The 27,551-nt window shown below is 37.2% G+C and overlaps 2 protein-coding genes across 5 annotated transcripts; both read right to left on the bottom strand.

Annotated features, from left to right (window-relative positions):
• Window positions 1-4,287: 4,287 nt before the first annotated feature.
• Window positions 4,288-21,242, bottom strand: LOC131355305 (high-affinity choline transporter 1). 4 transcript variants are annotated; one of them, XM_058393688.1, is made up of 10 exons: window positions 21,104-21,242; window positions 17,820-17,904; window positions 15,859-16,066; window positions 15,208-15,321; window positions 14,579-14,734; window positions 13,699-13,847; window positions 12,201-12,344; window positions 11,140-11,293; window positions 7,666-7,883; window positions 4,288-6,942 (listed from the first exon to the last, which is right to left on the bottom strand). In XM_058393688.1, exons 2-10 carry the CDS (start codon window positions 17,898-17,900, stop codon window positions 6,292-6,294), a joined length of 1,875 nt encoding a protein of 624 aa, XP_058249671.1. In that variant the 5' UTR covers window positions 17,901-17,904; window positions 21,104-21,242; the 3' UTR covers window positions 4,288-6,291. The 4 variants fall into 4 exon arrangements, with proteins under 4 accessions (XP_058249671.1, XP_058249672.1, XP_058249674.1 ...); XM_058393689.1 differs by having other exon boundaries at window positions 7,666-7,844; XM_058393691.1 differs by lacking the exons at window positions 13,699-13,847; window positions 15,208-15,321; window positions 15,859-16,066; window positions 17,820-17,904; window positions 21,104-21,242 and adding an exon at window positions 12,801-12,944 and having other exon boundaries at window positions 14,579-14,679.
• Window positions 18,798-23,700, bottom strand: LOC131355306 (claudin-14-like). Its single transcript, XM_058393693.1, has 2 exons — window positions 23,469-23,700; window positions 18,798-21,878 (listed from the first exon to the last, which is right to left on the bottom strand). Exon 2 carries the CDS (start codon window positions 21,701-21,703, stop codon window positions 20,951-20,953), a length of 753 nt encoding a protein of 250 aa, XP_058249676.1. The 5' UTR covers window positions 21,704-21,878; window positions 23,469-23,700; the 3' UTR covers window positions 18,798-20,950.
• Window positions 23,701-27,551: the final 3,851 nt, after the last annotated feature.

The raw sequence follows: 27,551 nt of genomic DNA, 5'->3' as shown, positions 1-27,551 counted from the left end.
TGGACGTGATACTTCTGATGGATTGGTTGCCACTGAACGGTTATTTATGTGATTATTTTTCCAAGTTTAACTCAAGCATAAATCACAGGGAGGCCAGACTCGGGTGCTACACTGTCACACTTTTGCAAAAAATAAATTGAGCTGATATGGCTGGGGCTGATCCCAGTTTGCATATATATATATATATATATATATATACACACATATATATATATACACACATATATAGATATATATAGATATATATATATATATATATATATATATAGAGAGAGAGAGAGAGAGAGAGAGAGAGAGAGAGAGAGGTCTTGCTCAACCTGAGAAACCATTATTTAGACTTGTTACATTGTGTTTGTATTTTATTTTTAAAACTATTAAATTAAATTAACTATTAAATTATAATGTTTGTTACATTGCAAAAGGATACAACATTGTGTCTAACTGTTCTCATTTCAATACTTTTTGCGACTTCTGTCTTGTAGATTGGATAGCACACTGTATTCACAATGTTTCATGTTGCCATGGTAATGCATAGACTGACCTTAGCAAGTGTTGTAATAATTTTAACATTACAGACTAAATAATAAATGAATAAATAAAACGGGAGTATAAAAGATTTAAAAGCATGGGAATGTTTTCAGCAAATTATCCACACCATGGAATTGTGTGAAATAAAGCCTTTTGTGCAGTGCAGTGCATGAATAGTCAACAAATGTTGCTACAATCCAGTCCAGATGATGTATAATGTAAAATCATATTAATGCTAACAACTTTTTCTACATTTATTTTAATTGGAATTGCAAATGAATTTTTCAATAAGTGACCATTTAGTCAATACTTGTCGAAGATGCTGTGTATATCACAAGCAACCGTGTGATATTACAATGCCATATATTGTCAGTTTTGGGCTGGAAAAGTTAACAAAGCACAAATACAGATGATTATGGCTATTGTTTTATACTGTCTTATAATACCATGTAGGGTAAATAGCATCTATTGAATGGCTATGGGAGAAATTAATGGCAAACTTTTGCGAATGAAATGTGTCTGACAAGCTGTCACTAGTGCTGATTTTGCACAGAAGGCTTGTCACAGCTTCACTATTGCTGGCAGGGTCCTGAGACGAATTACTGAAGTCAATAATTTGCACCAGCTCACCAGTCCCCAATGTCAGGAGGGTAAATTGAGTCAGCTTTATTACTTCAGTCAACATACACAGTATTGAATACAAGGTATAATCCAAAGGAAAAGGATCCCAGTAAAAATATTTTGCTATATCCATTCGGCTTAAAAGTGACATACGCGTTCTATGTTGTAATTATGATCATGAACCACTTCTAAATTGATATTTTATTTATTCTCTGTTGATGCACTTTTTAAAGTATGAGTAAGAAGCATAGAGTATTCTAATAACTCTACATCAAACCATTCTGTGTTTGCTGGTTTGTATTATTTGGTACTGCCCTCTGTCTTCTGTTTTACATCAGGAGATTTATAAAGGCTCAAAGCACCTTTGAGTCATCAATCTGTAACTGTCATTATGCAGTTCCTTAATTATACACAGCATGGCACACCAAAACAATTCCTTACATTTTGAATTTCATAACAAATTCATTATCTGCCCATGTAGTAATATAATCAGAGATGCCTTTACACTTCCATCCAGCATCTTGAAACAGTATCTTGTCTGTTTAGGTTTATTGTCTGCCAAATCCAAACTAATAAATCTCTGAAGGATTTATATTGCCTGCATTCACACTTCCTAATAAACTGTCCAGCATTGCCCGTGGGCTGTAAAGGAAAGCGCTCAGCAAATCAATGGTCAATTATTGTAGGCAATATTTCAGATATTTCTGAGATTTTTGCTGCAAATAAAATTTATTTGTGTTTGTCATACATCATAAATGGGTAAGTGTGCAGGAATCATATTCACCCATTTTAGCTCAAATAAACAGCCCTATCCAAATGTCTTGAAACAGTAAGACCAATTCTTTGGTTTTTGCCTGACTGACTGGTGTTTCTTGTGACTTATTCATGCCATGATATTTTGATTGCTTAAACAATTGATACTCTTGATATCTAGGTTCTGGGTTTCAACTGTGAAGACTGCATTTTTGGTTAAAAATGATCAAATATTATGAAGACCAGAGAGCTGTCTATGGGAGAAAAGCTAGCTCTCTTAAAGATAAGAAAAGAGGATAAATCTATCAGAGCAACCTATCTTGAAAAATAAAGACACCACTGGTATACTTAAAACCAGACATCAACAGTTGATGACAGAAACATTGAGAGAGCTGTAAAGAAAAAACCCAAAACAACAGAAAGTTGCATCACCAACAACCTTCACAGGGCAGGGGTGAAGTAGTAGTTAAAGCAGTAGCCTTGATAAAGTTATTTGTCTGAAAATTGATGGTGTATTATGTAATATGTAATATATTATGTAATATGTGGCTTACATTGCTGACCTGCAAACATATTTCTCTAATATTAATTTTTTTTGTTGGACAACTAGTGTTTGGAAGCAAAATATTACACTTCAACGTGAAAAGCATTTTAAATAAGAAAGTTAAATATTAAAGGGAATATGATATGCACAGAGACTACTGGAAGGATTCAAAAAGACACAGATGAAAAATAAGTAACATTCATATTAAAAATTCAAGAAAAAATAAATCTCATGTCTCGAGCATGGCCCCTAGGTATACACTGAATACAATGCAGATACATCTTTACAGAATGATCTTTAAATACTTTATAGGGACATTGGAATGTTAATCTTAATTAACATGCTGCAGTCCACAATGCTTCATTAACCATGAAGAATTTAGGTTTAGCTTTGTTAATTATTATTATTGTGACTTTATTAATTATTATTATTATTTATACCTCGCAATATGCTGCACACATTATTTTCCAAATAATGATCTACTGCAGGTGTAATTGTTTTCTCATAATATCTAAGAGTACCTTTGATTATCTCCTTCTGCTTACACATGACCTCCTTCTGCTTACACATGACCTCCTTCTGCTTACATCATGACCTCCATCTGCTTACACATACCCGTGTGTGTCCATGCAACCTGCAGTGCCTGCAGAAACTGAAATCAAATAACTCTTCCTGTCCATGTTTAACCATACTTCCATGTAGATTCACATATTTGTCTTCGTTTATTAAAATGAAATTGCAAATTACAAATAATTTAATTGTTTAATGTGCCTATCTCTTCTTATGATATATAATATATAGTCAAAGTATGTGGACTTCTCACCATCACTACTATATGTGGTAATCCTACTGTTGCCACAAAACTGGAAGCACACAACTGTTTAAAATATCTTTACCTGTTACCTGTTCCAGCATAACAATGCCCCTGTGCACAAAGCAAGCTCCATGAAGACACAATATGTTAAGATGAGCTTGATTGTCAGCACCCTGTCTTTAACTCAAAACTACTCTGAACACCTTTAGGATGAACTGGAACACAGACTGAAGCCTCTTTACAGAACATCAGTATCAGATCTTACTAATGCCCTTTTAGCTGAGTGAACACAAATCCCCATAGCCATGCTCCAAAATCTGATGGAAATTGTTCCTAGAAAAGTGGAGGCTATTATATCAGTGAAAGGGGAATAACGCTGGAATGGGATGATCAACAAGCACATATGAGTGATTGGTCAATTGTCCACATACCTTTGGTCATACAAAGTATTCTATTTCTTCTTTAATCATTATTTTGTTACTATTCAATCGAAAACAGTGGTAAACTTTCATTAACTGGGCCACAGCTGTGAATCAAGGCAAGTCTTGTAGGCTGCACATTACGCACTACCATCTAAATATTCATTAGCTAGATTAGGATGCTAAACTTTTTAAAAGTCAGCTCTTGTGTGATGGATATTCTAGGAGAACATAAATATAACCCTAACATTCTAAACTTCCACAATCTATTAGACCAGGCTGCACATTAATAAGATTTTATATGCTAAAGGTGATTTAAAGTAGATGAAACAGATCATTAACTCCTCCTCACTTTTCTTTCCTGTCCTCTGTTGCATTCTTAAACAAAGAAAATCATGAGAAGGTAAGTAATGTCATCATTTTATAATTTACTTGAATTCATTTGTACATGTTTGTTCAATTGTTTTTCAGGTACAATGAATTTGTCTTGGTGTATTGGTGCATGGGATATGAAGGGACAGACAGCTTGTATGTGTTTGGGTAAAATGAACATTTTTTGTTTTATTATATTCTTTTTTTTTTTTTAACAACCAACAACATTTCTCAGAAATTTTAATTTTTAAACAGCTTTCATGCGTCTTAACCTGCTCTCCAATGATCTGTCACATTGCTGTTGGGTGACTTTATGTCACTTCTGCCACAAAAATTTAAGCAGCTCAGCTTTGATGACTTGTGACCATCCATCTTCCTCTTGATCACATTCCAGAGGTTTTCAATGGGGTTCAGGTCTGGAGGTTGCCATTATTTTTGGAGGTCACTTGATGTCATCCTATGGTTGTTGAGCAACATTTGAATGAGTTGGCGGTCATCCCGGTCAGTGGAGAGTCGTTTTCACCATCTGCCAGTCTGTAGCTTTGTTGTCTTCAATGCTTGCAGCTTGATCTTGTTCTTATGAAGCGCTGTCTTTGACATTTTAAGGATGGACACAACCTGACACTCACTGTATCCCTCTGCCTGTAAAACCAGTGTAAATCCCTTTTTTCCTTACTTTACTTTTCAACTCTCTTGGCATGGTCAATAGTTGACTCTGATTACTTTTGAGGTACTACTAACACTGTTTTTGCCATTCACCTGGTCCTGTTGGAAGAGGATAGTGATGACAACAGCAGTGGTCTTTATACTTTTCCTTGTTAAATAAGATTTGGTTCAGGTGAAGATTTGGTTTTGGTTTCATCTCAGTCAAGTTCCTCCACTCCAAAATGGTGTGCAGTCATGTTGGAACAGGAAGGGGTCATCCCCAAACTGTTCCCACAAAGTTGGGAGCATGAAATTGTCCAAAATATCTTGGTATGCTGAAGCATTAAGAGTTCCTTTCACTGGAACTAAGGGGCCAAGCCCAACCCCAAAACCTGAATTCAATGATTTGGAGGAGTGTCCCAAATCCTATTTTTTAGATGAAAACCAGAAAGAAAATGTCCATATTTGTCCTGATGCTGTGAGAAATACATTGTGTGATATCAAGAAAGGTTTGCAAGAAAAGAAATTTAACAGCAAATTCTTTATCAACATAAACACACTGCATGATACCATTTTTAAATACGTTTTTAAACTTATTCCATCACCAAAACAACTATTTTTGGTAATTGATCACAGCGAATATTATATCGTTCTCATCATAGCACAAGATTACAGAGAGAACATATACACCACTAAATTTGCTTCTCTAGTGAAATCAAGTTTCTTTTAATCACTAGTTTCTTTTAAAAATCTTTTAAAGATTTTTGATTTTTGAAATCATTTACATCAACATCCACACAATTTAAGACCCAACACTACTGAAAAAAATGTCTGCTGTAATGACAGAACAGTATAACAAGCCATTGTCTGGGGATTGATCGATCACAAGAAAGCTCTACTACTCACTGTTAGAAACACTGTAAGAACAGTAATATGTTTTTGATCTTATATATATATATTACAGACATAAATGACAAAAATGAGTTTCACGCAATCTGTCTTGAAATTCCTAATAAATGACTTGTGACCACGCTCCCGCCAACTCTAAACAAACTTGACAGAGGCATAGAAAACGAGCAAAATATGGAGAACACTGAAGAATTTAACAAGAGCCTTTTTTTAACTGAGGAGGATTTGTCACTCACCTTCTGTCATGCCCATACACTTTAATGAGGAATATATACTAAATATTTGTGTCCTGTGTTTATGCTGCACATTTAATCTGAGGTTGATCACTGGCATTGTTTCTGTACCTGTGCATTAACCTAGTGCATTAACTATTAACTGTTTAAAAGAATGAAATTAAAATTTCTGAACTGAAAAATGTTTTCTACTCCTAAAGCACCTGAAAAGCATAAAAGCATAAAAACTATAAACAGTTACTAATTATATCAAAACATTATGAGGAAACAGAATATAAATAATGTATTATAATTGCTCTTATTTTATTTTCAGTTGACTCACCCTTTTTATTATGGTTTGCAAAGCTGCAAAGACATTTAGCTTCAACATGCCACATATTCATTTTAAGAATTACTTTCTTAACAGATGTTAAAAGATGTTCCACTCAATCAAACATCAGTGACAGAAACTCCCTATTCACATTCATTATTCAGTTCTATACTGATTTCTCCTTCATCAATAAGCACTTCCGTGTTTATGAATGTTCCTGCCAAGGAGGATGCAGTCCTTGGTTTAACTGGAGTCATTTCTGACATTATGATGTTGTCATTGCTTACAAGAATTGTCTTGTCCATGATTTCCTTGCTGTGCTTGGCAACCACAGCATTCAGAATGTCATACTTTGGAGAGAGTGTGCCACTCTCAAAGAGATACTTGGCTGTGTATGACAGGACAGCATTACCCAAAAGTGAAGCTAGCATGGCTACAGTCTTGAAAGGGAACTTCTGCACCACAACATGCTCCACCTCTTTGGTCAGATGGTGCACCTTCTCTTCTTCATACCAGCCTGGATAGTAGATGAAAGGTGGAAGCTTGAGGTAGGGTTCCCCACCACCGATTCTCAGAAGCAAGCCAAAGATGTAGCCAGATACTGAACCATAAGTATTGGTTCCTTTAATGAAGAGCACACTAATTAGCTGAGGAAAGATGATTACGTAGACAAGATCTGAGCTCAGGTACCACAGGCCGTAAACTGTTCCGGTCAGGAGAGCCATGGCTGTGGCCAACGCACCAAATACAAAGATTGTGATTCGCATCACCCAGACAATTTCTCGGTCAGATGCCTACACAGAAAGAAATGACAGCTGAGTTACTCCAGCTGAGTTGCTCTCAGAATATTACTGGAGATGTATACCAATACCATGTACAAGTTTATGCCAAATCACTTAAAGTGAATTATATGTAATGAGCAAAAAAGCAAAGCATTTTATTTCTGAATCGAAACAGAAACAAGAGATGAATGAGGAAAACAAGAAAGAATATGGTGGATTTTACTGGTCATAAAACTTTGGGACTATGGTAATTTGGTCTTAGTTAAAATATAACAAAATAGTAGAATAGGACATCTAAATTCCCATTAGAATATATGTTAAATGTGAAATTTTATATATATATATATATAATTTAACATTTAACATTATGACCACACTATACGGCATTTCAGTAGGGTTAAAGTCAGGAACAAAATTCACCTGCTGCTGCCATAGAAAAAAGTAAATAAACTCAACTCACAAGTATTCAATGGATTACCTTTGATTTTTGAAAATTTATAAACTGTTCAATATCTAAAACGTATTATAACAATTGGAGTTAAAAAGACAAAATAAGTTCACATAATTTAATAGGGATAATTATTTAAAGCAATTTTGTTTTGACACAGACACACAAATAAAATAAAATAAAATTGTACTGCTGTACAATCATGGTCTTGGTCTGAGAGACAACACATACTAAGCACTGAATACAAGTGGTGAGTGTGTGTGCCCTGGTCTGTTAGCTGTCCTTACCGACTGACGGAAAGCAAGCTGGTATATGTTGCGTGCAAACATTGAACTTGCTGAAAGAATTGACGAATCTGCAGATGACATCACAGCAGCTGAAACGGCCCCCAAGCCAAAGAACGAGATGAAAGGTGGGCAAAGATGTTGAAGCACAATAGGCAGAATCATGTCGGATTCATCTTTCTCTGTCGGTGGCACAGAGCCATATGATGTCTGGTTCCAGTCTGACAAATGTCCATTATTGATCATAATGATTAAAATGTTTGTTGTTAAACACATTTACCACTGTTTTAATGAAAAGCACCAGCAGTGCAAGTTTCATGATATTACACAGAACATAGCACGAAAGTCATTTCCATGCAACATCTATAGTAACCATTATTATATATATTATATTAGTATATAATATTTAGTACTATATAGTTTAGTATTATATAGTATTATATATTAGTAACTTTTGCTTTATACTTGCTTCTGGCTTATCCTTGGATCAAAAGCTTATATTAAGCAAAATTAATTAATTTTCTGGCCACTTCTGAAGCAATGTTTAATCACTCTCTATGCCTACTAAGTTTATGTTTGGTGTTCCACAAGGTTCAGTTTTAGTTCCACTGCTTTTCTCCTTATATATGCTACCCCATGGTGGAATTATTTGCAAACATGGTATTAGTTTCCACTGTTATGCCGATGACACACAGCTATATGTTTCAGCTAAGTCAGATGACAGACAATGGCTTATTAAGACTGAAGAATGTGTAAAGGACATTAGACAGTGAATGCTCACTAACTTTCTCCTGCTTAACTCTGACAGACAGAGGTGCTTGTACTAGGACTATTCAGCTGGAGGTAAGCTTTCTGATTACAGAGTGACTGTGGATGGTCTTTCTGTTTCATCATGTGCAGTGAAAAAACCTTGGTGTGATTATTGACTTCATGCTTTTGTTACCTCTAGGTTGTAAACTGTAAAGTCTTACTGTCTGGATGTTCCAGTAGGAGCATAAACAAGCTCCCGTTAGTCCACAACGCAGCTGCTAGAGTCCTAACTAGAACCAGAAGATATGAACACATCACTCCTATCTTATCCACACTGCATTAGCTCCCAGTCCCAATTTCACATTGATTATAAAATCCTGTTACTGACCTATAAAGCACTGAATGGTCTTACGCCACAGTACAAGAGTGAACTTTTGGTTATTTATTATCTGCCATGCCTACTTCGATCAAAAGGTGCAGGCTATTTGGTAGTACCTCAAGTAGCAAAGGCTACAGCAGGGGCATAGCTTTTTCTTACAAAGCCCGACAGTTATGGAACAGCCTTCCAATTAGTGTTGGGGATTCAGACACATTCTCAGAGTTTAAGTCCAGGCTGAAAAGACATTTATTTAGTCAAGCTTTCAATGTATAGTTTTTCTTAGGTAAAGGAAATTACCTAAATTTACATTATTTACTGTCCAGTGCTACCCAAATGAAGATGGGTCTCCTTCTGAGTCTGGTTCCTCATATCATTTCATAAAAGCTTCAGATTCCTGTTTTAGCTCATCCACCTTCAAGCTTCAATGTTTTGTGCATGCTGAGATGCTTTTCTGCTCAGTTGTATAAACAATGATTATATGAGTTACTATATACTTCCTAGCAGCCCCAACCAATATGCCCATTCTCCTCTGACATCTCTTATCAGCAAGGTGTTTCCAACCACAGAACTGTCACTCAGTCTGTAATTCTTTTGTTTTTCACACCATTTAGTGACTGTGTTTAAAAATATCAAAAGATCAGCGGCTTCTGAAATTCTCAAACCAACTCATCTGGCACCAATAGCAATGCCACTACTAAAGTCTCTTTCTCTCTCTCTCTCTCTCTCTCTCTCTCTCTCTCCCTTTATCTCTCTCTCTCTCTCTCTCTCCCTTTCTCTCTCTCTCTCTCTCTCTCTCTCACACACACACACACACAACAACTATTGAAAACTACAGAAAACTAAAAAATGTTTTCAATGTCACTTCAAATTATATTTATCACAACAACCTCAGTGAAAGTAGAATCTTTTAAAATTCACATGAATTTCAGAATTGCTTAGTATTTGGAATTTCCCTTTTTTGCTGTATGCAGAGTGCTTCTGAGGCAACAGTGAAAGCATTGGATATTGATGTAATAGCTGTATTCAGAAGAATGCATTCATTCCTTGTAGTTCTAAAGACCAGAGAGTATGAGCTCTTTCTCCTTAATGTTCCATCATATCACTGCTCGCATAACACTTTGAGATAAACTCAGACACCCAGCACATGTGGCAGGGCATTCACTAACTACAGGACAACCTAATTTGACTGAGACAGTGAAGCCTCCATTCCAGGTGTACTGAACTAGATCTGTGCTCAGTTTGAGGAACACAGCTCCATCACCAAAAAAGCCCAATTGTGTCTCTACTTTCTGCAAAGGCCGAGAAAAGTCCATCTCCCACCCCCTCGTCCTGACTGTGTTTTACAGGAGGAGTATTGAGAGTATCCTGAACAGCTGTATCAATTTAATTCAATTTATTTGTATAGTTCTTTTAATGGACATTGTCTCAAAGCAGATTTACAGAAGTATGGAAACATAGAAAAATTATAAATTTAAAGATAACCCTAATGAGAAGCCCGAGGCAATGGTGGCAAGGAAAAACTCCCTGAGATGATATGAGAAAAAAAAACCTTGAGAGGAACCAGGCACAGAAGGGAACCCATCCTCATTTGGGTGACAGTGGACAGTAAATAATATAAATTAATTATCACTGCCTGGCTGGGAAATTTGCACTCTCTTGGACTGCAAGACCCTGCAGCAGAAAGGGAGTACAGCTGAAAACATCACCTGTGTCTCTCTGCTCTCTATCACAGTCATTTACATCACATGTTGAATCTGCCAACGGCATTGTGGATGACCCCATGCATCCCTCATACAAGTTCTTTTTTCTATCTTTACCCTCCTGCCAGCTTAAAAAAGCTACCAAAGCATCTGGACCCTAACAACCAGATTGTTTCTCATCCCACAAGCCATCAGACTCCTTAATTTCTCCTAAACACACAGACAAGCATAGCATTGTGTAACAACGATAATACTATAATACATATAATACAATGTATTATAGACAATTAAATCACTTACAGGAAAGACAATAAAGAACTCCTGCTGTGATGCACAAGGCATTATGGGTCATGGGTAATGATAATAACATAATCCTTTAGGGGCCTTGATTTTAGTTTGTTGTGTCTGCATGTGGAATATCTCAAATTGCTATATGCAAGAGTGCCACAGATTTTAGCCCTTAGGTTCCTTATAATTCATCCTGGAAGTAGACCACTGTTTAGTGCTAACACAGGCTAACATTGTCTTTCTTACTTCTACTGTAACTAAAGGGCCCAAATCTGTTTCAGCATGGCACTGACCAGTTGCACAAAGCAAGCCACATAAAGTCATGGTTGGCTAAGGTTATGACCAGGTTAAATGCCTTACCTGTAGATGCCCCTATGGCACCAATTAGAATGGAAGGAAGTGCCATAATAAGGCAGCCAAAGGCAGCCAGGAATGAGAGTAATTGAGCGTAAGTAGCTGAAGAAGCAGAAAGAACTCGTTGAAAATAGACCTGCCAGGGAATCCCCCCCAACATCTATAAAACACAAAACCACTATAGTAAATACCCAGTGTTAAAAATATTTGAAATAAAGAAAATGCTTCTGTGTGTAAGGGTCTCAACAGTCTCAACAGCCTCAGCCCATACACACACAAGCACTTTATTTCAAATATTTTTAACATTTTATACAAAATTAAGAATCATAATTATAGGGATCAAAATATGAAATTATGTTTTCACCAAAAATAATATTAAAATTAAGTTTTAATTTTAATTCAAAATATCTTATCTTGTCTGAAATGCAACTTCTAACAGAATTAAATTCCAGCAGTAAAGCACTGCTCTGCTGCCACCATTGGATTATATATGGTCAGCTACAGGTTAAAGATTACTGGAATAAATAATTTCAGAATATTCTTTTTTTTTTAACTTTCTGTCTAGTTCTCCTGAATCAGAGGTGTCCAATCATATCCTGAGATTGTTGTTGTGGTTTAAGATTTTCATTCCAACCAAGCGGAAGACTTTACAGATAAGATTTGACAACCCTGTTCTGAATAAAAACTTTTGACTGTATACCTTTGTTTAAAAGTAGAAATTGGAAACATCTAAACTTAAAGAACGTCTCTACCGTGTTTCCATACTATTTAATTTTGCCCTCTTCTAAAAAATTCAAGTATCAATTTTTTTATGTTTTTAGTTTAAGACAGTGAAAAAAATAACCTGTTTTTGAATGCTAATTGTAACTACAAAGAATTGCAATGGTATAAGGGGAATGAAACATACTGGGATGTGCTGACATGGATGTGCTCTGGGGTGGTGACAGTAACTCCACTTCATCACATCTCCCTGTCACTGATCATTTCTAAAATACTATGCTCTATTCTATTAATAGTACCATACCCTGTTCTATTAGTTTAGATTAGATTAGATTAGATTAGATTACCAGAAGGCAAAAGTTATCTGCCCACATCCAGCCATCTGAAGAATGAATTTTTCCCAGCCACGGGGTCTGAAATACTTTTGTCACTGCTGTTACACTGATGTCTGACACTGCAGGGTTGGCTAAAGCAAAAGGCACACTCATCCACTGCAAAACAAGAAAACATTCTATTAGAATTACAAATAAATTCACTAGTACACTTAAAACTTGTGAGTGTATTTTGTTCTGAAATAAAATTTGATTCTTAATCAGAGCTTCAGTTAACGTGCTGTTGTTACCATTCGAAACCACAAAATAAAATCCTACAATATAGTTTACAGGTTTTCCCCAGCTTTTGGCAATATACGCTAGCTGTCAAAAGTATAAACACACCTTCTTATTCAATGTTTTTTCTTTATTTTTTTATTGTTTTCAACATTGTATATTAATGCTGAAGACATGGAAATGATGACAAATATGGAATTATGTAGTTAACAAAAAGTAGTTTAAAAAAACAGAATATATTTTATATTTTTGATTATTTAAAATATTTGATGACAGATTATTTGATGACAGCTTTGCATACTCTTGGCATTCTCTCAGTCAGCCTCATGAGGTAGTTACCTGCAATGGTTTTCCAACAGTCTTGAAGGAGTTCCCAGAGATGTTGAGTACTTGTTGACTGCTTTTCCTTCAAACCATCTCAGCTGGATTTAGATCAGGTGATTGTGGAGGCCAGGTCATCTGATGCAGCACTCCATCACTCTCCTTCTTGGGCAAACAGTTATAGTAATAGCAAGTACAACCAGATGGGATGGCATGTCGCTGCAAAATGCTTTGGTGGCGATGCTGGTTAAGTGTGCCTTCAATTTTGTCACCAACAGTGTCACCAGCAAAGCACCCCCACACCATCACATCTCTTCCTTCATTCTTCTCAGCCAGTTTCATCATAGCATTTGATGGTTTCATCAACTGCACTTGGGGTTACATTCAAAGTTCTTGAGATTTTTTTGGATTGACTGACCTTCATTTCTAAAGTAATGATGGACCATTTTTTCTCTTTTCTTAACTGGGTGTTTTTGCCATAATATGGATTTGCACAATAGGGCTATTGACTCTGTACCCATCCTTCCTCTACACAAGATAACTGATGTCTAAAGCACATTAGGAAGGCAAGAAATGTCAAAATTAACTCTTGACACGGTGAACTTGCGAATCTGATGAGAGAATGCCAGGAGTGTGCCAAGCGGTCATCAAAACTAAATGTAGCTACTTTGGACATCTAAAATGTAAACTATTTTCTGGGGTTTTTAACTTAAATTTAAGATAATGTTGGTGCTGTTCTGCAATAAAGCTACTACACATTACGCACATTAACACATTACACAAAAAACACTATAAATATTATACAATATTGTATAATGTATAAACCCACATATTCCATATTTTTATAACTACATTAGTTTTAATTTATTTACTGAATAATTAGCTGAGACTTTAAAAACATGCTGTAGGGACTCACCAAGCCTACAAAAATGCAAAAAAGCTGAACCACATCTGTGTAAGCCACTGAGTATAACCCGCCCACCAGTGTATAAAAGATGGCAATCAGCGCTGATATTATAACAGACATGTTGATGTTGATGTCCACTATGACACTTAAGGTGGCACCTATTGAGGAATGACAACATTCAACATATTGAGGAATGACAACATTTGAGCATACTTACAAATATGTATAAAATTCATGTAATATTTAAATCATCCTGTCATTCTAAGCACTTCTTTTTATGTTTTTGCCTGTCTGAATCATCTGTTCCATCAGTCCATCTGGGTGTCACTCCAATTTTTCCAGTCCTTGTTGCCTGTGGGTCTGGGCCTCTTTCTCCTGTGTTAGTTTTAGTTAGGTCTCATTAAGAGACCTGATTTAAGATGTTGGTAAATTAAATGGAATGGCTTTTTCCTACTTACATGGATTTGTACCACTGTTTTGCTTATGTGGCTTTCTTGAACTGAGATTAATCTGGCATTACCATATTTGAATATTGCTACCCTAGTTTTCTTGTTTATTTATTTTTTATGTATTACTTGTAGATTTTTCTGTTTACTACCTCTAGCAGTAGTTAAGGGTATGGGGTCTGTCTATTGTATCTGCAGCAATTTACTATAAATTAGACTTAGTCACATGTAATCTTTTACCAGGTTCAGTTTATCTTTTGATTACTGTCTGTTTACACTTGAGTTTGAACTGTAATTATACCAATCTTGAGATATAAACAGTGCCAGGTTACACTTAAAAGTCTTTTAGCTACTCTTCAGACAAATGAGAATGTTTTACTTCATCTTGTGGGAGGGTGAACAATTATTAAGCATTTACAGCTATAACATAGCTTTTTACATACCCAGCGCGGACAAAATGGCTGCTGACCAGAAGATTTCCCCCATCAGTGCAGGTATAAAGAGAAGACCACCCATTCTTTTCCCATAAAGCTGCTGAAAGGGATCAAGCATGGTCACGTATCCCCTAGACCGCATCGGCTTGGCAAAGAACAAACCACCTAAAGCACAAAGACAGAAGAGATTCATAACACCTAAAGCACAAATATGTTAATCATGAACCTTGTTCCTTGAATTGCATACATGCTAACCCTATCAAAGGCAAACATGAACATTTAATTTTCTAATTAAAATTAGATTTTAATTACTAAAAACACTTGCTGACTGATTCTGCCTAAAGTTCTTCTGGGATTCATCCCTTTACTTTTTCCAATAATAGGGCTATTAATAAAATGTTTGACTCAGCAACATGGCTCTGTGGTTGAGTATTGGCTATATATCCTGACAAAATCAATATTAGACAGTTGAGTTATTTCTAGAAAGTGTCAACTGAAGTGAGGAGCCTAGGCAGCAGCAACTTGCATTAGCAACAGACATTGATGTGCAAAAATAATAATAATAATAATAATAATAATAATAATAATAATAATAATAATATTTAAAAAAAATCAGGAGAGTAATGTGTGAGACGTACCTACTACCAGGCTAAGTGCATAACCAAAGGGTGCCTGTGCCCATGCCAGCCCATAGCCAGGCAAATACACATATTCTGCTGTTCCATTGATATATCCACCACCAACCCACGTGGCTAGAATTTTTCAGAAAAAAAATAAAACATGCATACAAATCACTATACTTGCATACAGTGCAATTACAAAGTGTGTGTGTGTGTGTGTGTGTGTGTGTGAGTGTCACTAGTCTGTATTCTATTATATTCTTCTTGTATATTATGCTAAATAAATGCACTTCAGATACAAACAATAATACATTTGCTATAATTATCTTCCCATTAAAACCAAATAAAAGTTCGAAAGTATACGGGGCCTGAATGATGTTTTATTTGCATGTATTTTTCTCTTTACTTTAAAAATCCATTAATAAACAAACCCTTAATAAAAATCTAAAAAAAAAAAAAATTAAAAATTAAAAATCCATTAATAAACCCTTTTTACCCACAGTGTAGACTACTACAATACATTAGAGTCGAACATAATATCTGTCCAATATTATTTAAACAAAGGAATACGACCTATTAATAATAATAAAAAAAAAATCAGAACATCAACCCCATTTCTAAAGGAGATTTTTTCCCCCAGCCTCAATTCCAAAGTCGTATTGAACTTACCGGTCATAGTAAATCCACCGACAAACAGCCCAATGTCCCGTCCTCCCACCATTATAGATTCACTCTGGTCTGTACTGTCTCCAACCCCAGACTTTTTGTTTTTCCAGGCTGCCCAAATCCCAACAAATAAGATGAGTAGGTAAAAGAGCGCGATCGCCACCAGTCCTTCCACATGGATGGCCATGTTCAGGTGCACTTCATGGAGGAGCTGCAGGAAAAATACGCACAATGAAGCGCAGGCAAAAAGCAGAGCGCATTCACACCCGACACTCCGGCTTAAAGAGCTGACAGTTTCAGATGCTTTAAAAAGCTCACCTTCTCACATTTATTCAGACTAAGAAATGTAGGTTTGATTTGGAAGAGAAAAAAAAAACCCTGGCATGGTAATACATATGGATATCCATCTGATTTCGTCAGAAGTCTGCAGACGTCACTGAGCTAGGCGATATGAAATGTGGAAATTTAACTTTTATGACATGTACATAAAAGCGTAAACACATAAGGATTAAGGATTACAGATCAGGGCCAAAATTGTGCATAACACAAACAAAGTTAATTGATTTCTGTATTCGATGAATGAACGTATCAGGGTCTGTTTAACTGTGTATTAAATACTAATTCATGTACTAAACTATGGTCTGGATAGATGTGCAGTTTTACACAGTGAAAATGAGCTTTTTCCATGCTGTGTACCATATTCACATATATGAATAGTGACACAGGACTTTTATAGTTGCAACATATTAGTTGTAGATAAAAAATAGGTTAAAAAAAACCCCAAACTATCACACTTTATTTATTTAAAGTGCGTAGAGCTCAGAAAAAAAATGTGGACCTCCTTTTTCTTCTTGGTAGAAAAGAACTATGCAAATATAAAAATCTTTGGACCACACAGGCACCATATCATTCAGAAAGAGGCACAAAAAAAATAACTGGATGATAACCTTGGTTTGAAAGGTTCAACTAAACCGAAGACAACAAGAAAATAACTGGTAAAGAAGTTGGAGGCATCAAATGCCAGAATATGCATATCCACTATTAAGATAGTCCTACATTACCTTGACCTGAAAGGTTGTTGTGCAAGAAAGATACCCCTGCCTCAAGAGTAGTATAGCAAACCAGTCGGAATCTTGCAGGTTGAACTGTTCACCATAATGATCAGTCTTATGCAGGATAAAAAAAGAGTGAGGTGTTTAATCTGAAGAACATCATTCCAACTGTGAAGTATGGGGATGGCAGCATCGTGTTGTAAAAATAAATGTCCATATAAAAATCCACTTTACTTATTTTAAATGCCTAGTTATGTCTAAGGCTAAGGGTGCTGCAGAATCTCAGCTTTTTTCCAATTTAAACAGCCTAAAATATCTATCATTCCATATAATAAGGTCAGCTTTGAACAAAGCAAATGAGATACTAAAGGAATTATTAAAAGAGTTAAGTATCAATCTTTAAATGTGTTTTGTTCCAATGATTCCCACATACAGTAAATGGTCCAAATCAGTCTGTTGATATGCATCATCCAGCTGTAAAAGACAGACGGTTCATTTAAATGGATTGTTTCGGCTCATATTATGTCTATTATGGCTTTTATAATACATTCATGTTGCTGTTTATGCTTCATTTGTTGTTTGCTCATCTGGATTAAATTTTATATTTGTATGTACGCATGTATATTTAGTTTAATTGGGTTGGGGTTGCCGTGGAAAAAAAAAAAATACAAAGGGGTGCCATGCTTTCAAACAGTTTGGGAACCACTGGTCTAGGGGGCACTGTGCCTTATAGATTAGCCTACTCATCTAACACCTCTGGGGTTGGGTTTGTTTCCTGTGCTTTGGGGTCACCTCCGGGTACTCTGGTTTCCTCCCCCAGTCAAATGACATGCTTTGTAGACTGACTGATATCTCAGTGTGTGTGTGTGTGTGTGTGTGTGTGAGTGTTTGTGTGTGTATGTGTAATTGTACCCTGTCGTGGGTTGGCAAGTTGTCCAGGGTGTCCGCTGCTTTGTGCCACAAGTCCCGTGAGATAGGCTCCAGGCTCCCCATGACCCTGTGTAGGATATGTGGTACAGAAAATAAATTGATGAACAGATAGGATGCAATAATTTAGTGGAAATTCTAACTAGCTTTAATGCTGGTGACAATCCACTGCATGGCATAATCACACATACACTCACACACCCATTCACACACTACAAACAGTTTACACACAGCTTATAAATGCAGCTTTTCTGTCCCTACTCCTACTCATGATCAAGCTTTTGTTGGTCAGAAACTAATGAATAAATATGACTAGGGCAAAACAAGATGATCACCACATATTAAACTGATTCCAGGAATACAACACTTCACATCAATACATTTCCTTAATTTGACACCTTCTGTGTCCACAGGGTAAATATAATTGTACAGAAATCTCATAAAGCCATTGCTGCCACCTTGTGTTGATCACTACGTAAAGAGTGAATGCACAAGCGACCTCACACACACACACACACACACATACAATTTCAGCTCATCTCTTCACATCTTATTTCATTTCATTTCATTCTATGATTAAAGTTTTGAAACATGACAATGGTCCATCCTTGAATTGTTAAAGCCAGTGAATGTCTTAAAAGTCACAAATCTGAGGTTAATGTTGTTTACATACAACTTTACTGCACTAATCAGAAAATCTGAATTCAGTTGGTTTATGACTTCATGATTTGTTCTAGGACAAACATTTATTTATTTTAGTTTCATTGAAAAATTGCTGAAAATTAGTACACTGTTTTTTTATATGAATAATTAACTGGTTCATTTAAGTAAAGTTAAAGTTAGTGGAAGTGAAGTTTCCACTAAAAATGCACCAGATGCTTCTTTAATTAGAATTTATATGTAAATAACCCAAATATTGTATACAGTGTATATGTACTTGAAAACACACAACCAAACAAAATAAAACTTGCATGTCAGAGCTATAAAATCCACACACCCCATTTCTCTGAACAGGTTGCAGACTTTGCCGTCCCATATTACGCTCCCCCAGAACACCTACATCCAATCATCAGACTTCTGTTCACACAAACCTGCTCCTAGTCTGACATACACTTTAAACCTGGAACATTCATTCACAAAACTTTGTGAAGTAAATTCTCAGGTTGTCCTGTGCTACTGACTTTACCAAGCCTTGTTGTGACATGTTTGGTACTCTGGTTCTTGATTCTGCCTGTACATAGATTCCTGTGTTTTTGCCTAATCTTGTTTGCAATGTTTGTTGATTGCCTGACATAAGCCTGTTTCTTGTCCTTGCTGAGTGATTTCTGGATTTGTCTGTATTGCCTCCATTAAAGTCTTTAACTGCACCTGGATCTGTCTCAGCATACTGTTCATGTCAAGGTGGGATGGGCATATATTATTTTTGCACATTAATTAATTACTGGATCTTAAAATAGAAGTAATATACAAATATAACATGTGTATGTGTTTTAAATCACTGCATTCTTTAAAACCTCTTAGAACCTCTTTTTATGCTACTGCATCATTAGTTGATGCCATTCTTGTGTTCATATATTTTGTTGATTTGTTTCGACTCAATCTGAGTCACTGTGCATGCTCTCTGTGGGATAAATTTAAATAATAAACACAGCTGTGTTCAGATAATGACATACACAAGGCATATGGTGTCTGAATGACAGTTTTATATTTATTAAAATTCTGACAAAGAAAATCATTGTAATTAGTTCATTTGGAATATTTCCTTGGCTCATTCAGCAACAATACTGAAACTAGAATGAACATAAATTTACCTCATGATCTGAAGATCTATAATATTTAAATATACTCTAGTACTAGCATTGAGTACTGACATGGCCCTGCTCTTAAACAGCCATGGTAATTCCTTCAATATACGTAAAATGCATTCCATTTCAAGTGATCCATTTATGCAATTGTTAGCATTTGTGGAATGATTACAGTAGTTATTTTTGTTTTAAACTCTATGAAATGTGTGGTTGCTTGTAGGGGTGTAATGATACACAAAATCCAAATTTAATGTACGATACTCTGGGTTATCATTCAATGTTCAGTTGATGAAAACAGTCAACATTATAAAAGTACTATAATTTAAACTTAATAATGACAGTTTGTATGATCCATATAGACTATTAAGAACATATAATAGCATTAGTATTAAACAAGATTAAACATGACTAATTAAACCTTAACACACTGGCCAACATTACACGTTAGTATACAAGCATATTGGCTCGTGAAATCATTGTGCTTCCAAAAGCCATTTTTTTAAACCTCCATAGCCTCACCCGAGATTAGGAGTATGCTACTGTTTCAGAGATGGGTGTGAGTGCTTGAATATATTTTTCACCTCAAGCAATGTAAATGTTCTTTTATGCTGAACAGCCAAAATTATGCAGTCTGTTGAAAGTCTTGTGCATTTACACTATATTATTATGCTTACTTGTTTGCACAACTATTGTGTATATTGTTTACACTATTGTGTCTGTTTCTTTTATGTTAAATATATTTATCCATCTTTCTATTTGCGTTGCCAATTCTTGTGAGCTGCTAGACAGGAAAGCTGGACAGATAATTGGAACAATATAGACGCCCTATAATCAATTTTGCAGGACAGGATTCTGCCTAAACTGCCACTCATCATGACCAATGACTGTCACCCCCTCCATGAACACCTCATCATTCAGTGGAGCTCTTTCAGCTTCAGACACAGCTATGGTGCAGCAAAGATACCCACAGCTACCACACTGTACAACTCCCTTGCCCTGTGTTAGTTGTTCAATAATAACATTCTTCCCCTCACACTCCACCTCAATGTATTTATTATAATGTATTCTTTTTCTAATAGATATTGTAATTAATTATCAACACCAACTTTACTTACTTTTGTTGCTACGATCTCATTTTAATCTGACTTAATTTAGTTTACTAAGCATGGGTATTGTAATGTTATTTAAAATTAAAAAAAAAAAAAAATTTTGCTGTTTTTTTTGTATTATATATTTTTATTTATATAATTGTATCAATGAATGCTATTCAATTTTGTCAGAACCTTTACCATTTTTACTGCAATTTTTACCTCAAGTTTTACTTTTAATACTACTTTCACTAATGCTATCACTGAACCTATATCCACTGCTGGAGGATAAAGTTGGTGATGATGAATGATCATTTTCAAAGCCAGTGTTTGTTTGATAGGTTGTCACATGCTGTAGTAAATTTGGGCCTGGTACCTGTGGATCTGCCACCTTGTGGCTTACATAACTTCGTACATCCCATGATGCAACACATAGCATCCCGCCGCCGAAAATACTGAAAATAGCTGATGAGAAAGAGATGTACACAGCCAAGCCGATCTCATACTTCATCCCAGCAGCAGAAAGGAGATCATATGCATCTATGATGACATCACAGGTTGTCCAAGATGTAGTGATAAGGCAGAAAATGCCAGCGAGGATGAAGAATAACCCCCCACTCACAGCTATGTAGCCCTTGGCATGGGACTGTTGGGCACAGCGGGTACATTTCATGCCTACAGCTGAAACTATGGCAGCCAAAATTGAGGTGTTGCAGGAAAGCACCATTAAAATCCGTGCAGCCAGCAGACCTTTAGGCAGAGAAAGCATTGATCGGTGGAATTCACACTGATAAATTCCAGCTGTGTGGCTAACACACTCCATCCATAGACCTTTCATATAGTATGAAGCAGTGATCAAATTAGTGCTAAAATAAGCTGTTTGGCGCCATTGAGGAAGCACTGTTGATATCAGAGTACCAACCAAGCCCAGGAGTCCCAGGAAGAAGCCTAGGAGCTGTTGTGCCATGGTTTTCATCACTGCTGTGTAATGTGTAGTGGCATTACTTGGAAAACCCTCCTTATTAATGGCAGAATTGTCTCTTAAATAAAGTTCAATTCCCTGATGAGTGTGGAGTCTTGTCAACTACTGCTTGTCTGTGTGACTCTAGTGATAAGTCTTTATGTTCTCTGGTGAGTAGGAACAGCAGAACCTGAGAGGCAAAGAAAAAAATATTAAATGTACAAAATAATGCTTATTGTATTCTTCAATGCTCTCAAATAAAATGTATATAATAACACATGAAAGCAATCCTCACTGAATATCATATACATAGCAATATTAGTTGAAATCTTTTCTAATGCTCGATCATATACTGCTAGTCGAATGGGTCAAAACTGGCTGATTTCCCTGCTACTGCTGTAAGTTTGGAGATTGCAAGGAAGCCTACTGCCTGGATCAAAGCTCCAGCTGATGCAATCCATCAACCAATTATCTTCTGAAAAACTAGAATAGGATCTGGGGAGATAGAGCTGAAGCATGCCATTTTGCTGCTGTAAATGAAACATGCTTATAAAACAAGATTATGCTAGACTTGTTGACTTTCGGTGCAGCTTACTTTCCTGAATTGGAGGGTGTTTTGTGATATGAAGCGAGCTAATTAATGGGATGGAAAATGGTTGAAATTGTTTGGCTATTAGACAATACAAGTGAATGTGCTAAAATATTATATGATTATTCAATTTACTTGCATTTGATAGATTCATATGTATATCAGAGCTCTGGACAAATCCTGTAGCTAGTCTGTTTACATAGCAGTTTAATCATATGCCCAAATGTCAAATGATTTTTTTTATATATTAATCTATTTATAATCAATTATAACTGATAACAATCCATTTGTAATTGTTACCTCGATTCAATTCAGTTGTTGACTTTAAATTAAAGTGTTGGTAAAAATCATTCAACTGTTGCACCTCTAGATAATAGTAATAAAAATACTGGGTAAAACATGCTAATAAATATATTTTTTTTTTAAAAATATCTGTGAGATTTCTAATGCTAAATGCAATACACAAAAAGCACCAGTCTGCTTAATAACCTACTTAAATAACAATGCCATAATGACACTCATTTTAGCTCATAAAATAATCTATACCAGCATGAATCTTCTTACATGCACAGCCTATTTATCAGCACACACAGTACACAATAGCCCAATAGTCTTCCATAAATAATTTCATGAGTGGGCTACTTATGTGCCACTGTGGGCAATTTCTAGTTTGCCCAAAAGGTCTAAGGCTAGAAAACTAATAAAGTTTTAATACTAAGATAAACAAGAAATTCGAGAACTATTTTTCCATGTGTTGAGTCGATCTGGAAGTCCTGATTTAGATGTGAAAAGCTCCATACAATCATCACAGTAAAAACAGAAAACAATCAACCCATTGTTTCTAACTGGGTCATACCAAAGTAAAAATGTCCATTCTGCAGGACATGGAGAACATGCAGATCATAATAGCTCAGTTTTAATTAACGCATACAGCATACTAAAACTCAGGATGATGAATTCATCTAGACCAAAAAAATAAATGGTTGCACACATTATCAATGCCATAAGGGGGAAATGTGGTCTTTGTTATAAGAGCCTAGTCCAACTAATATAGGGGACACAATAAATACTATTTGAAAAACAATTACATACAATGATTAACATCATAATGCAGGTTAATGATACTAAAGTAATTAAACTAAAGATAAAAAGATTATATAACTCTGAAACACAAAGTAGTTTTTTTCTTACCAGCAACACAGCCTCTGGCAATAGATATAAAGTGTGTCCACCTCTCAGTGAATGTAACATTGCCTGTTAGTTCTTGTACTGTCTCCTTAGATAAAAAAAATTATTGAGCTTTTGTTTGTTTCATTCATTCCACAGCTAGGCGGAAGAGCCACGCCAACATTGCCATCTGAAAGAAAGGCTCTGCCTAGACTATGAATGCCCATTTATTTCTATTGCTGCCCACTGAACAATGCTGTACAGGGGTATATCTTTCACTGCTGTGACTGATGTGCACTGGCTTTTAATAAAACTTCCGTCCCTATTAGAGGAAGCCTGCTCAGTATTCTCGTTATGAATAACACGTTCTGTTTCAATTACAATGTCCTATTTCTTTAAATAAACTGTGTATATTGCTCATTTTTTTAAACAGTTAAACACAGAAGCTTTAACCTCCATTGAGGACCTGACAAGGGACAGTGCCAATAGGAAACTGTCCAACAAGTTGGAGCCCAGAGAAAAAAATTGTCAAGAACCATGACTTTGCAAAAAGGTTTAATTTAATATTAAATAATCTGAATTCTAGTCTAAAATTCTATTACGTTATGTTTTACATTAAGGATATTAATATGGTAGTTAGCACATAGATAACATCCATATAACTGTTTGGTAAAGGAACTGCGTATGTAGGCAAGAGTCAATACTTATTCCACAGCACATCGGAAGTCTCCAATCTGAAGGTGATAATATTTTCGGGGAGCACGGATCTGAATATTTAACATTGGATCAAAATAAACAGTTATATTAATGCAATTGGATGCAAACACAGGGTATATTTTTATAATAAAAAAAGGTCACAGGACAGAAACAACAAAACAGTCACAAAATTAGAAACATGCAAAAGTATAGGAACATAGAAACAGGGACAATGATTGCCAGGCACAAAACACTAGTCAAACCGGCAAGGTCAACAGAAAAACCTGAAGCACAAGCACGGTCACAAACCAGAAACACTGGCTCAAGACAGGGGTGTGTCCTCAGCCCCCTCCTCTATTCCCTCTTAACCCATGACTGCTCCCCCACCATCCTACCAACATCATAAAATTTGTTGATGGTACCACCACAGTAGGACTAATTACAGACAATAATAATGAGCCTACAAGGACAGCATCAGACAGATGCTGACATATGCTGAGATGCATGATCTGTGTTACTCTTTGTGTCTCAGAACTACTGGAAGACAGTGAAAACAATGCTCCCTATATTCGCTGCACCCTGCAAGCTCGAAAGGGTCATCATGGAGCGGTTCTTACAAGCTCTGCTGGGGGACCCAATGTCAGTGAGCCCATGCTGGCCAAGCCTGACCCTCCAATGATCCGAAGAGCAGACAAGCCCTGGTTAGCAGGATGTGCCCTCCACAACGTGACCCCACCCAGGGCATCCACTGTCACCACTGAGGAAAATAGCAAGCTCATCTCGGACCTCCTGTTCTTTGGGAGCACTGTAACCTTGGCCTGGCCTGCAATCCTGACCCACACAGCAAAGCCAGTGCGGATTTTATCACTATAGTGTGTTCATGTCAATGTCTGTGAAATTCCTGTCGCACAGGTCAGAATTTAGAAGCGGTGGGGGGTAGGTGGGAGTGGCTGCCCCTCGTGGGACTGATCCCTGAACTTCCCATCCTGCTGCTCCTGGGGAAAGACTGGCCCAGTTTTCCTTTGGCCCCTAATTCAAAGAGCAACAAGGCACGCTGTCAATGGAAATCAGCAGCTGCCCGAGTTCAGAGGGTCTGCAGAGCCTGAAGCAGAGGGGATGTCTGGACCATATGAGGTCAGACATGAGAAGAGCTTTGGGCATGAGCAACTGTAACTATACAAATTGAAGGAGCAACTATACAAATTGAAGGAGATGATGTGGATCCTAAACAATCACAGGATCCTACTTCCTGGTCCAGGGTGGACTGTGGTATCACCACACAGGGCGACGGGGCCAGCTTTTAACTTTTTGTACTTACAAGCACAAGAACACCTTGCATGTAAGGTGAGTTTTCCCAGAACTCGAGTTTTCCCAGAACAGCCTGTCGCTCTGCAGCGCGCTGCATTCTTCAGGTTCACCACCTCTGGACTGAGCCTATCTGTGGACTGAGATGTGGGGCACTTCCTTCACAAGGCGCTTTTTCGCTGGCTCTGATGGCTCAGTATTGTCTTCCTGTTCTGGGAGGTCTGTACTGTCTTCTTGTGCATTGTTATACTGGGCCAAGAATGTCTTAGCCACTTCCATTTGGAATTCAAGAAATTGCATGATGCCCTTTCTTGGTGCACAATGTGAATACAGCAGCAACTGAATGCTCCCCCAGATAGTCGTGCAGTGTGAAAACATTCCATGGCTGATGTGAAGAGAACTCTTCAGAGTGCAGAGTTAACCAATGAAAGTCTGCTGGACCAGACAACATTCCTGGCAGAGTGCTCAGGGAATGTGCAGATGTCTTCACTGACATCTTCAACATTTACCAGAGTAGCGTCGTTGTTCTCACGTCCCTCAAGACTGCGACCATCATCCCCGTGCTGAAGAAGTCTACAGTTTCCTGCTTCAAGAGGCTTGTTATTAGGCACATCAAGACCCTGCTACCACCCTCACTGGACCCCTCGCAGTTTGTGTATCATCCTAACCATTCCACAGATGCCATCACCACAACCCTCCATCTGGCCCTCACCCTCCTGGACAATAAGGACTCATGCATACAAATGCTGATCATAGACTTCAGTTCAGCATTCAATACAATCATCCCTCAGCACCTGATAAAGAAGCTGAGCCTGCTGGGCCTGAACACCTCCCTCAGCAACTGGATCCTAGACTTCCTGACTGGGAGACCTCAGTTAGTCCGGATCAGGAACAACATCTCGAGCACCAACACACTGAGCACTGGGGCCCCTTAGTGCTGTGTGCTCAGCCCACTGCTGTTCACTCTGCTGACTCACGACTGTGCAGCAATGCACAGCTCAAACCCACATCATCAAGTTCACCAATGACACAACCATGGTAGGACTCATCAGCAAGAATGACAAGTCAGCACATAGAGAGGAGGAGCAACAGCTAACAGCCTGGTGTAGAGCCAACAACCTGTCTCTGAATGTTGACATAACTAAAGAGATGGTTGTTGACTTCAGGAGAGCACATAGTGGCCATTCTCCATTGTACGTTGATGGATCCTCTGTGGAGATCATCAAGAGCACCAAATTCCTTGATGTTCATCTGGCAGAGAACTTTACGTGGTCACTCAACACCAGCTCCATCAGCAAGAAAGCCCAGCAGCATCTCTACTTCCAACAGTGGCTGAGGAAAACCATCTCCCTCCCCCCATCCTCAACGTGTTCTACAGAAGGACCATTAAAACATCCTGAGCAGCTGAATCACTGCCTGGTTTGGGAATTGTCTCGGATCTCAAGACCCTGCAGCGAATAGTGAGGACATCTGAGAAGATTATTGGAGTCTTTCTCCCCTCTATCATGGACATATACACCACACACTGCATCTGCAAATCTAACAGCATTGTGGATGACCCCACACACCCCTCACACACACACTCTACCCTCCTGCCATCTAGAAAATGCAAGTCAGTGATTCAGATCACTGCTGTTTAGGCCAGCAGAGAAGGCCTTGCTGGCCCTGATGGCCCACCACTGCTTAATACATTATTTCTTATCTAAACTCTTGGCATATTTTTTTATATTGTGATTAATGCATTGTTTATTTTATTATTGTATAGTTAACTGGGGGCAACATGGTGGTTTAATGGTTAGCACTGTTGCCTTACAGCAAGAAGGTCTTGGGTTTGAATCCCTTTCTGTGTGGAGTTTGCATGTTCTCCCTTGTGTGGGTTTACGCTGGGTACTCCGGTTTCCTCCCACAGCATATACATTAGGTTGATTGGTAATTCTAAATTGCCCATAGGAGTGAGTGTGTGTGGTTGTTTGTCTATACGTGGCCCTGCGATGGACTGGCAAACTGGACTATACCCCTGCCTTTTGCCCAATGTGCGCTGGGATTGGTAAATTTAATACTAGTAAAACTAGTAACAACATTGCGCATGAGCGCCCTCTACTGCCT

The sequence above is a fragment of the Hemibagrus wyckioides genome, linkage group LG06 (genome assembly GCF_019097595.1).
Source record: "Hemibagrus wyckioides isolate EC202008001 linkage group LG06, SWU_Hwy_1.0, whole genome shotgun sequence".
NCBI classification, from domain to species: domain Eukaryota; kingdom Metazoa; phylum Chordata; class Actinopteri; order Siluriformes; family Bagridae; genus Hemibagrus; species Hemibagrus wyckioides.
The sequence above is the reverse complement of the archived record's forward strand: the minus strand, read 5'-3'. Positions and strand labels throughout refer to the sequence as shown.